The sequence below is a fragment of the Condylura cristata genome, unplaced genomic scaffold (assembly GCF_000260355.1).
Source record: "Condylura cristata isolate star-nosed mole 26May11 unplaced genomic scaffold, ConCri1.0 scaffold00012, whole genome shotgun sequence".
NCBI lineage: Eukaryota > Metazoa > Chordata > Mammalia > Eulipotyphla > Talpidae > Condylura > Condylura cristata.
Window position 1 is genome coordinate 11,640,129 of NW_004567113.1, and position 12,478 is coordinate 11,652,606.

The following is a 12,478-nucleotide window of genomic DNA, read 5'->3' on the forward strand; positions in this document are numbered from 1 at the left end:
ATCTACTTTTGGGCATTTGGGCTGCTTCCATGTTTTTCCAATTGTAAATAAAGCAGCAATAAACATGGGGGTACAGGTATCTTTTTTAATCAGTGTCTTTGTGTCTTTTGGGTAGATACTTAGGAGTGGGATTGCTGGGTCGTAGGGAAGCTCCATGTTTAGCAGTTTGAGGAACCTCCAAACAGTTTTCCGTAGTGATTGTACTAGTTTGTTATGCGGGCATGATTTATCTATAAACTCCTGGATGATTTGTGGGACACATGGATATGATGAAGTAAAGCTAATACTGTGTTCAGTGATTGGAAATACTATGGCTGTTGAGAAACTTATAAGCCACAGTTTCATTCAGGAAATCTTTTGAAAATGTTTCCCAAGATCCCCTCACCATCTCCATCTCAGATTATATTTCACTTACCTTCTTCAAGTTTCCTCACTTTTGGAAGTATTTGTACATTTTGAAAAGTGAATGCTCGAGTTTTTAACATTCTGCTAATGGGAGAGAGAAAAGACAGGCTACCCACCGTTGTCTTTTCCCTCCCTTTCTTTTGCAGTCCAAGTGTTCAAACCATTCTTCTGTAGTGACATATTCCCTTTCCTATTCTCAGTTAGGCATTTCCTCCCATGAGAATGCCACTCCGGTGAAGCTGGTCCACAATTCTGCAGGACACCTTAATGGGCCTGCGCGGACCATTGGGGCCACTCTGATTGGATACTTGGGTGAGTCAGATTGTCCTTGTTTCAGACTTCTTTTCCTGCCATCAAATCTCCATGCACTTCTCTCACTCTTGGGGAGGTGTTTTAAGTCCATACTTTTTCATGCTGACTGGGGTAAGAACTTAGAGACTAATGCAGGAATCTCAAACCCCAGCCAACTTTTAAAAATCATAAGCTTTTATAAAATCCTGTTAACTTTTCCCCCTCTTTCATCAGTTCTGGTGAGCACTGACTATATACTTCTATGTAATTTTAAAATAAATTTCACACTAAAATTTAGGGACCTAGAAATAACAACAGTTATGTGCTTTGGTGAAGCAGTGGACACCATGTCGAATGCTGGTGTGATTTGGAAACGAGGTAAAATGAGAGCTTTGCAGTATAAACACCTGTCTTATTGTAGTAAGTTAGAGTTGACAGGTGTTCTGTAGAACCTTGTGTCTGTTTAAAATGGGTTGGTGTTTTTTGGTTGGATAGGATCTTGTACCCAAACCCATGGGACCATCCACAATTCAGCACCAGTGGTAATATATTTTAAAGTGCAAACAAGTGCATAATACTGCTTTCTTTGTAGAGTAACAAAAGCTACATTTTTATCAGTCCTTGTCAGTTTTTATTGCCCCAGTACACTGCACCTATCTTGACTTTGTTTTGTGTTTTTGGTAATATTGCATTGCTAAAAGTATGTGCTGGTTTTCCTTTGTTCATTTCCACAAATATTTGCAGAGTAATTGCAGTGTGTCCTTTGCAACAATATTATAGCACTAGGAGTATGTAATGGTTAGTAGTATATTTTGCTTGACATAACTGGAGGGACTACTTCATCCTCACTAGCGTGCCAACCCATCCCTCAAGCATCTTTTGCTCTCACCATGTTTCCTCACTCACCTCAGAAATACATTCCCAAAACCTTTGTACTTTTGTGTCTCTATATTGCCCAGAGTTACTTGTGAAACATTTGTACTGCCTTTAAACCCAGCTCTTCTCTGCTCACTCCAGGACCCCCAGCTCTTTTCTGAGAGTATATGCTCATTCGATTTTTTTTATTTAAAAGTAGTGTCATTTTATAATTAGTTAAATACTTCTTAGGATTATTTACATGGTTCTTCTTTACATGGGGGATTTCTTTTAATTATTTTTTACTGTCTTTTAATCAGGAGTAAGAACGTTTGTCCCTAAGCCTGTTGCCACTACTTTGCAGTACATTGGTGGAGCTGCAGCCATCCTGGGCCTCGTGGCCATGGCCTCTGATGTAGAAGGGCTGTATGCAGCAGTCAAGGCCCTGGTTTGTGTGGTCAAGAGTAACCCACTAGCCAGCAAAGAAATGGAAAGAATCAAAGGCTACCAGGTTTGTAACTCTAATGCATTGCCTCAGCTTTACTTAGTTCTTAACAACAACAAAAAAAATTTAATTCTCATCTATTTTTTAAAAACTATTATACTGTCCAAATTAAAAGCTAGTACATTTTGGTGAAAACTACATGTCATGTGAAAGTATCTTTATATTTCAGTTCATTCTTTTTTCCCTGTCTCCTCACATCTTACTTCTAAACACTTGAATTGGCCTCTGTTACCTCTAAAGCTGAATTGGCCTTCAGCTTTAATTTTTGAGCATATTTTTTAACAGTGGTTTGTTAATTTTCTTTATAGAAAAAGGACTGAAATGATACAGCATGTTAGCACCTGCTGTGGAGACCACCATATCCATAACAGAGCTCCCCAGTTACTACTTTCTCCCCTCCATTCTGAGTCATCTTACTCCCCCAATGCGAACCCATATCCTAACTTAGGAAATGTGCGAACTACTAATGGAATATGTTTCTGTTGTTAGCACTGAAAATTTATGGTGCAAAAGAAAAATTCCATTTTGATAAAATATAATGTGTAGAAAATCGTCTATTTAAACACCAATGTTTGAATGAAAAGGGTTTGTAAAAAAAATTGGACATCTTGTAATAGAGTAATGGGAGTACCCTGCTTTTTTCGCTGCTGTTATATGGACATAATAAAAATGTAGAAATCTGCATAAAGGTCTCAGCAATTGCTCTTCATTGTACTCTCTAGGGCATCTTCTATCACTTACACATATTGCTTTCTTGTAGTTGTTGGCAATGCTGCTTAAGAAGAAACGTTCCCTTCTTAATAGCCACATCCTCCATCTGACATTTTCCTTGGTGGGAACTGTGGATAGTGGACATGAGACCTCCATTATTCCAAATTCAACTGCTTTCCAGGACCTGCTCTGTGACTTTGAAGTATGTATAGAAACACTAACTGGTGATATAATCAATGAGCCGTTTCTCTTTCTGTGTATTGATAAGCAAACTATTAAATAGTTTCGTGTGTGGGATGTGTTTACATTCAATAATTTTATTAAGTTCATATTAATGTCATCAGTAAAATATGAAAAAAAATAAGGTAGTGGTAGGGGCCTTCTCACCAATAATATTTCATTTTGCAACTAATATAAAAGCAGTACGGTACAGGGCATATACTTAACTACAGCTGACTTGTTGCTGCCACTGGCATTGTGAGGGGAACACATTTTTATTGAATAATTCTGATGGAAAATTTTCCTGAACAAACAGGCCTTTAGACTTGAGATTTTGGTTAGTAGTAGCTGTGTAGTAAAACATCCTTTATGTTGGTAAAATAATGAGCTTTGCATTCTGCTCTCATTGCTGTGACAGCTTTTGCTGTCCTCTTCACCCTGGCACCAGAACCTGTTTACTTTCTCCATTTATCTTGGCATTTGAGCCACTATAGGCTTTATTTTCTCTCTCTCGCTCCAAGGTCATATCTCTTTCTTCTTTGTATCACTGCCTCCCCACAAGACGCCTTTACTTGAATGTTTGCCAACTGTGATGTCTAGGCCCTACCTCTTTTTCCTCATGACTAATGGAACTTCTGTCTTTTTATTATCATATATTTTTTATTATTATATTTTTAATTTTTTTTGCATCGATCTTCATTTTGTGTATTTTTTCCATCTCAGTTGTAATCCCCACGGCTTCCCACCACCAATTCACCCGTGTGCCATCAACCACCACATTCCAGTGCACTCTTCCCATCCCCCCTCCCACCCTCATAGAATGTCTCTGGTTCATAGTTGTTCATTGTTTTCATTTTCACTCTATTACATTAGTTTGTCTTTTTTCCCCCCCCTGATCCCTTAACGCTCCTGCTAAATTCCTAGCAAATGTGCCCTCATTGCTTCACTGAAGCTTTATGTGAAAGCTTGTTAGCAAGCTGGCCTACACTCAGCTCTCAGTCTCCAGCTCTCCGTGCATGTGGCCCAGTCTGTCTCCCCTAACCTCACCTCCTGCGGCTGTGCTTGCCTCACTCGGCTTTTCTCTTTGCCTCTGCTGTCCACACAGTTTCCCTGCTATGGAAGTTCTATTGCATAAAAGCACACATCTTCCTTCTTTTCCTTCATTTGCTGATTTCTTTTCATTTAGAATCTCAGCCAGTCCTCCAGCCCATCCGTACAGAGTTGACTCTCAAACCTATAGCTCTCATTGACATCTGAGTTCCAGACTTATTTCTAATTTCTTGTATGACAAACATTTCCATTTTTATGTTCCAGCAACTCCTAAACTGAACTTAACATCCTTCCCCAAATTAGCTCTTCCTTCTGACTTCTGTTTCTATTAATAACACCACCATTTCCCTACTCACCAGGGTTTGAAACTGAAAATGCAGCCTTCCTCCTTCCTCAGTTTATAAACACTTCAGTAATGCATTATACAGATTCTACTTAGCACTTCAGTCTTCATTTACTGTGTCTGCCATTACATCTTAATCCAGGCCTTGGTCAATTCTTCTCTAAACTACTAAGGTAACTCACTTCTTTTTCCCTTTTCTTGAACTATTCTATTTATCTATTTTTTTTTAAAGATTTATTTATTTGTGCATACAGAACTGGGGTACAGGCCAGAGGCTCAGGGGTGGTGAGAGGCTTCACCAGAGACAGAGTGGGGGACAGAACAGGCAGATCGACGAAGTACACTGCTGAGGGGAGCAGCGGGCGGGTCAGGAGAGGTCTGCCACACCATGTGGTCACCTCCGGGGCAGGCAGGGATCGAACTCATGCGGAAGTGGCTTTAGATTCTCAGTGCTGTGCTTTAACCCGCTGCGCCACCAGGGAGGGCCATCTATTTATCTTTTGACTTCATTCTGTCAGAGTGAGGCACTTACTCAAAAACTTACGGTGATTTCCCTGATGCAATAAGAGGTGCATTTCTTAGCCTGATATTCAAAGTTCTAATATCCAAACCTTTTACTTTTTTAGAAAATTGAGATATTTAAGTCAGATACTATACGAGGTGTTAAGGTATAAAAATATAAGCAAGTCCTTCAAGGTATTTAGTCCATTAGAGGAGGAAAACAAATAAAAATAAAATAAAAACTTGTAAAAGCAATGAAAAGATACTCAGAAAGGACAGTGGGGTATACAAAGGAGACCAATTTAATCATACCTACATTTGTATTGTTAAGGTAATTGACACAGTGAAGCAATAATTATCTTTAATTTCAGGATTCTGATTAAAATCTAACATATGAACAAATGAAACTTCACAAATTTTGGTTTCATTTTATGCTACCTTGCTCACCTGTCATAAGAGACTAATATATTAGTTTGCCCTTATCCACAGGGAATATATTTCAAGACCCCCAATGGAGCCCTGAAAGCAGAGATAGTACCAGACCATATGTTTTTTCCTTACTGCTTATTTCCTTATTTCTTTATTGTGTCATATGGCACTCCTAATTGCCTTAAACAGTAACCTATAAATAATCATATCACCCTATTTTCAGAACAGCCATTTGGCAGATATAAGAAATATGAATTGTAATAACACACAAGCATTTTCATTTTTAGTGGCTGTTCTAGAATTGATTGAATATAAGTATGACACGTCTGGTTTCAAGGACTATCATACCAACTTAACTATACTGTATAACCTTGGAACACTAAACTTCCTTTCTCCTGCCATTTGTGCTGTTGAAGCTATGTATTTTACTTTTATAGATCTTTGTCCCCCACAGTACTTTGTATTATTTTTGCTTTAAATGGTCACTTATCTTCTAAAGACACTTTAAAAGTTCTGTCTTGTTCCTCACATGCACAGTATTTATGGCATTGTGTAGATCCAGATTTTTGTCTTTTATAGTTTCTGCCTGAAATACTTCTGACATTTCTTGTAGTTCATGTTTTCTGGTGATATCTTTCTTCTGCTTTGGTCTTACTCACTTTTTAAAGTCACTCAGTTTCTCAATTTCATCAAATTAGAAATTTTTAGCTAATATTTCTTCAGCATTTTTCCTGCTGCCTTTTTCCTTCCCCTTGCTGGACGCCAAGTACACATTGCGTAGGTTGTTTGATATTATTACGCAAGTCAGTAATGCTCAAGCAGTGTCTTTCCACTGTTTTTTCTTATGCTTCATTTTGAGTTTCTATTATTAAGAATTCAAGTTCACTAGATTTTTTTGGTAGAAACTAATCAGATTTGAGTTTCATTCAGTATATTTTTTTATTTTAGACATTTTCACTTCTCATCATGTTTGTTTTTATTTTATATTCTTTAGCATAAGGAACATATTTATAAGTTTATATTTGCAGTTATTTCCTTCTTTATTGTATTATTTTTACTGAGCTAATACTGTCTATAACATTGTATGTGATTGAGGATTATTTCACACCTCTTTGGACATGTTACTACACCATGTCCACCACCAGGCACCCATTGCCCTCCACTGAAGTCCATGGAGCCCTCCTCACTTTGTTCCCTTCCTTCCACACTCCCCCTCTACCAATTTTAATCCTACCATCAGATTACTAGGGTTTGTTTTAATTTAGTTTTTGTCTGCCTTTGGTATTTCTCTGTGTTCATCATATAAGGGAAAACATCCATTTATTTGTCTTCTCCTTCTGACTTATTTTGCTTAGAATAACCCACCTCTAGTTCCATCCATGTTGTTACAAATGCAAGATTTTAATCTTTTTCATAACTGAGTAATATTTCATTGTGTATGTATATATACCACATTCTTTTTTGAGGGAACATTGGTTTACAGCACTGTATATAGTTTAGGGGTATAGATTCACATCTCCTCAAATATATGTCACCATTCCACCCCCCATCATTCAAGTACACATAGCCATTTATCCTGGGCAATTGGACCCATCCCTCTTTTGTTCCTTTCAAAGTTTTCTTTTTTTTTTCCTTTAAATGTAAGGTTTAATTGGCATATAAAATTGGTTTTTAAACATAATGATTTGATACTTATATATTTTAATAGCTTTTTTCAAGGCCTGCTGATTCCATCACATCTGTCTGTCTTCTGGGTTTATTTATGATGATTGAAAAGATGCTGAATTTTAGATTTTGTTGTACTCATTTGAAGGATATTGAACTTTCCTCTGGTGTTACAGTCATTTAAATCCTTCTGAGACATACTTTTAAGCTTTGTTAGAGTGGACCTTTAGTCTAATGCTAATTTACCCCTACTACTGAGGTAATGCACTGTGAGACCTCTTCCCAAGTCCCTATGCATTGCAAACCCTACTCTGTCAGTAGGAGTACAGATTAATCTCTCAACCCTTGATGAGTTCCAGGAATTGTTTGGCATATTACTTTGCACTGGCTGTTACCAACTCTAGACCCCATATTGGAATGATTGGTGATTCCAATCATTCAGCCTTTGTACTCAGTACATAATATTCATTATTAATTATATTCAATATTCAGTAATAGTGTTCAGTCATGGGTTCCTAGAAAACAGTCTGTGGACCTTAACTTTGTAGTTGTTTCCTTAGGAGTATAATTTCCATAGCAGTTATGCCCTAATAAACAGAACAAGAAGTCCTGTATACAAGTTTTATTGGGCTTCACTAAATAAAAAATTAATAAATTGGTTAGATTCACTTAAGTGTAAGTCAAATAAGTTTGATATGCTGCATTTGTGTTTATTGAATTACATTGGGGGTATTTTCTAGCTTTAAGCATAACACTCTTCCTTTTTGGTTTTCTGTAGGTCTGGCTTCATGCACCATACGAACTTCATCTTTCCTTATTTGAACATTTCATTGAATTGCTCACAGAATCCAGGTATTAGTTATACCTATGTAGCTAATTTTTCAGTTATAGAAGAGATAATAGTACTGTGTGTAAAATCTTCTTTCTCTTTAGTGAAGCATCAAAGAATGCCAAATTAATGAGGGAATTCCAGCTAATCCCAAAACTGCTGCTGACTCTTCGAGATATGTCTTTATCCCAGCCTACCATTGCTGCTATTAGTAATGTGCTGAGCTTCTTACTGCAAGGTTTTCCCAACAGCAATGATCTTCTCAGGTAGTAAAATGTCTGTATTTGTCAGTTTATTAATTAAAAATACTAGTGAGGTAAAAATGAATGAAATGAATGTAATTGGTTTCTGTGCCTCTCTCTGTAGCATCTGTAATATTAATACTACTCAAGAAAAAACGACTTAACCCCAAAGTAGAGAATTGCTTAAATTGACTTAGTCACCACTTTCCATGTAATCTCCAAGATACCTCAAGTAGAAACATACCTGCTTAGTAGAATATTCTCAGAAGACTTATCTCTAACCTGCGTACCATGTAAATCACTCATGTTTATATTCATTTACCTAGAGAATTTTTTTTTCAGAAGATTTATTTATTTATGCATACAGAACTGGGGAAAAGGCCAGAGGTACAGGAGTGGTGAGAGGATTCACCAGAGACAGAGCGGGGAGCAGAACAGGCAGATTGAGGAAGTACACTGCTGAGGGGAGCAGTGGGCGGGTCAAGACAAGTCTTCCACATCATGTGGATCATCTCCAGGGCTGGGGATTGAACTTGCACTGAATTGGCTGTCACTAGCTTGCAGTGCAGCAAGCACTTTAACCCACTGTACCACCAGGGAGTCCCTAGAGAATATTTCTAACTTAAAACTGGAATTTAGGAACTGTTTTGTCATTATTATTAACAATATTTACTTAGATCTTAGTGTGGAGCTATAGGGATAACTTTATTGAAGTTATCATTAAGCCTACCAAGTTTTTTTTTTTTTACTTTTTTTTTTTTACTTTACATATTAAACTAAGGCCCATTGAAGTTAAGTGACTTATAAAAGCCAGGATTTTAAGATACAAATTCCTAATTCCTAGGCTACAGTGAATCCATGTTGAAAATGTTAGGATGTTTTCATTCAATAATGCTGTTTGGTTCTTCGAAATAGTTTGGTTAGTGCATTAGAGGACCTATTTCTGAAGAAGTATTTTTTTCTTATAATATAAAAAATTATGACATATATAATATGAAATTCCATGAGTGTGGGCTAAGCAAACCAGATAATAATCAACACAAGTTCTGTAAAATGTTAAAATAAGAACTATTTTGTTTTTCATATCTTTATTTATTATTTCTATGCATTTTGTTGTTTGTTGTGAGAAAAAAAATAAAATCTGTGACCATTTTTATTCTCATATTTTAAGGTTTGGCCAGTTTATTTCTTCTACTTTGCCAACCTTTGCAGTTTGTGAGAAGTTTGTAGTTATGGAAATAAACAATGAAGAGAAGCTTGACACTGGTGAGTCAATTCTGGAGCTTAAAAATTGGTTATCTTCTGGCACCCGTTAGACATGAATTATATGATTTTATGTTATATGACTATTTTACTTTTCTCCTTATCTTACATTTTTTGATATTCCACAAATGTATTTGTTTTATACAAATACAATATGTACACATAAAGAATTGCTTACAAAGGTTAATAGGATGTGAATTCTGCTTTAAAGCTAAAATCACTTGTGCTTTTAGAGGATTTTTAGTGATGTTCCTTTCAATAGAAAACCTCTTTTAATGAAATTTTGAGCATTTGTTTGATTTTTAAAAATTTATATATATATCTTGTCAGAAACAGATACTTGCTAAAAAGTAATTTGTATCTATTTTATCATTAATCTTATATCGATTTTATTGTTAATTTTATATATTAAATATATAGAAGTGCTTAGGAATGAACATTTTACTGTCATTTCATCTAAGTAGAATATGACAGTAATCTCATCACTTAAATCTGTTAAACTTATTTCTCTCAAAAAGAATCTAGAAGTTAAGGATCTGTATTATTTTTGTATGAATTTCATGTGATGACTTTTACCCCCTATTGGTAAAAGGGAGGGGAATATTTTTATAGGAAACAGTCCGTGTTCGTTTGCAATATTAAATGCAAATGAAAAATTTTCAGTAGTCTAAAGAAAAGTAATGGAGTTGACCCTTTTTCTTGTCCACTTTAGCAGAAAACACTAACATTTTTCCATGAGATTTCTGGAATAGTGTTGAATATTCTTTTCTGGCTTATCTGCTAAGACTCTTAATATATTTATTTTCGTTACAGGAACTGAAGAAGAATTTGGAGGTCTTGTATCTGCGAATCTTATACTTTTGAGGAACAGACTTCTGGATATATTGCTAAAACTAGTTTATACATCTAAAGAAAAGACAAGCATTAATTTACAGTAAGTAAGGTCTTTTTAGAATTTGTGGTATTAGTTGCTATCAACTAATTAATTCATGTTCAACAAAGGAAAGTATTGTCACTGATTTTTAATAGGTATTTTAAAACCCAGAAACTTATAGTATCTCCAGAACAAAATGTAGCCTTATTTTCCTTTTAAACTTGAAATTAATTTTTTTCTCTCTTTTTAAAACCCGTCTTCTTTGAATAGAGCATGTGAAGAACTGGTCAAGACACTGGGTTTTGACTGGATTATGATGTTTATGGAAGAACACTTGCATTCCACCACAGTAACAGCAGCCATGAGGATTCTGGTTGTCCTGCTGAGTAATCAGTCCATTCTCATCAAGTTTAAGGAAGGACTCAGTGGTGGAGGGTGGTTGGAGCAGACCGACTCTGTCTTAACGAATAAGATTGGAACTGTGTTAGGTATGGGCCTTTTATAATCAGCTGCTTGAAGTAAGAGGCTGTGTTTGTTTTTAAATATTTTAAATCGTATATAATTTAATCTCCAGTTTGTCTGATGACTTTTGGGAGTCAAAGTTTTATTAGTGATAGAATAAAAAGTTTACGAAAGTTTCAAATTTGGCTTATTAAATTACAAGTCAAAGGCCCTCCCTGTTGGCACAGTGAGTTAAAGTATAGCACTAAGAAGCTAAAGCCGCTTCTGCGTGAGTTCGATTCCCGCCCAGTGAGGTGATCCACATGGCAAGGCAGAAGGACCTCTCTTGACCCTCCCACTGCTCCCCTCAGCAGTGTACTTTGTCAGTCAGCCTGTTCTGCTGCCCACTCTGTATCTAGTGAGTCCGCTCACTGCCCCTGCACCCCTGGCCTGTACCCCAGTTCTGTATGCATAAATAAAAAATAAATCTTAAAAAAAAATGCAAGTCAAAATAAAGTCAGAAAAATTAAGAAATTCCTTATGATCTTAAAAATTACCCTTCAGATCTAAAAGTAAATATTTAACCAGTTACCAAATTTGAATTAATAATAACATTTTGAGTGGTTATTCTGCACCATTACTAAGCTTTAATTTTCACTCTATAACTCTTTGGTTCTGATAACTGTCATACCCATTTTACTGACAAGAAAACCAAAGAATAGGAGGAAAGTCACTTGTCAGAGTTAGTGAATTCTGACTTTTAAATCCAGGTCACTCAGATCCAACACACAGGCTCTTATATTCACTTCTAGATTTAAGTTTAAAGTTTTAGTTACAGATCTTTATTCTCTACTACTTTTTCTGTGCTTTTTCAGTATATAACTGAGCAGCTAGCTAACATTAGAGGATTGAAATTTCCTATATTAGATTCATATTAATCTTACTTTGTGAATAGATATTTGATGGTAATGTTTTTATTGAAAATTGAGATCATTCCAACTCTTACAAGCATTAAGCTTACGTGTTTACCATCACATGGGAAAATAGGGATCAGAATTTAATATATAATTTTCCTATAAAGAAAATGTAAAAGTTTCAATACCTTGCTACTGCATGAACTACTTTCTCAAATATTAAAGTGGATGATAAGAAGAGAGAACTTTTAGAATAGATTTGTTGTTATTTCACATGTCAGAAGAATCTTTGCGATGAAGAAAGAAGAGATAGCAATACCCATTCTTTTTCACTGTGAAATGACTTCTGGTCAGCTACTTAAATTTAAAACATACATTTTAAGTTATTATTTTTACTATGCTGTAGATACACTTTTCATAACCCGAAAATTTGTTCACTATTTTCAGTTGTCTCTGGAAATAGAATGTAGCATACAGATAGTATCTTTAACAGGTTGGTAGCAAGAAATTTTGCTTATTGACCTTAATGATAGCTAGTAGAAAATAATGAATGCACAATTGAAAATGAATTCTATGGAATATGAGGGTTTTACATATTAATTGACAGTATGACTTTTATTGAGCCAAAAATAGTAGCATAATAGTACATAACAGTCATAGAAAGCATTGTGGTTTGCAGAATTTTTTCACATGATTTCTTTTATTTAGGTTTTTCATAACTTTGGAAACACATGATTTATAGTAGTTAAGTTTATTTTTCATGACATGAGAATATAAATTCAGGTTTACCTTCTCTAGTTAGGAAAGTATGAGTAGTTCATTAGGCCCCTGAGTCCTGCAGTCGAAGGGCTCAGTATGTTCTCTGACTAGAGAACATCACTCCAGTTCTGTCCACATCACTTCAGTGGTAGCAGAAAAACTGCTTTTACCCTTTTTTTTTT

The 12,478-nt window shown here is 35.6% G+C and overlaps 1 protein-coding gene across 1 annotated transcript in view; it reads left to right on the forward strand.

The window, feature by feature from the left end:
* WDFY3 (WD repeat and FYVE domain containing 3) overlaps positions 1–12,478 on the forward strand; it is a 173,107-nt gene that overhangs the window by 77,094 nt on the left and 83,535 nt on the right. The window contains exons 22-29 of the mRNA XM_004681148.2: positions 606–717; positions 1,872–2,062; positions 2,817–2,969; positions 7,753–7,826; positions 7,908–8,069; positions 9,217–9,311; positions 10,122–10,242; positions 10,453–10,670. Of these exons, the coding sequence (XP_004681205.1) occupies positions 606–717; positions 1,872–2,062; positions 2,817–2,969; positions 7,753–7,826; positions 7,908–8,069; positions 9,217–9,311; positions 10,122–10,242; positions 10,453–10,670 (1,126 nt within the window). The remainder of the gene's footprint in view (positions 1–605; positions 718–1,871; positions 2,063–2,816; positions 2,970–7,752; positions 7,827–7,907; positions 8,070–9,216; positions 9,312–10,121; positions 10,243–10,452; positions 10,671–12,478) is intronic.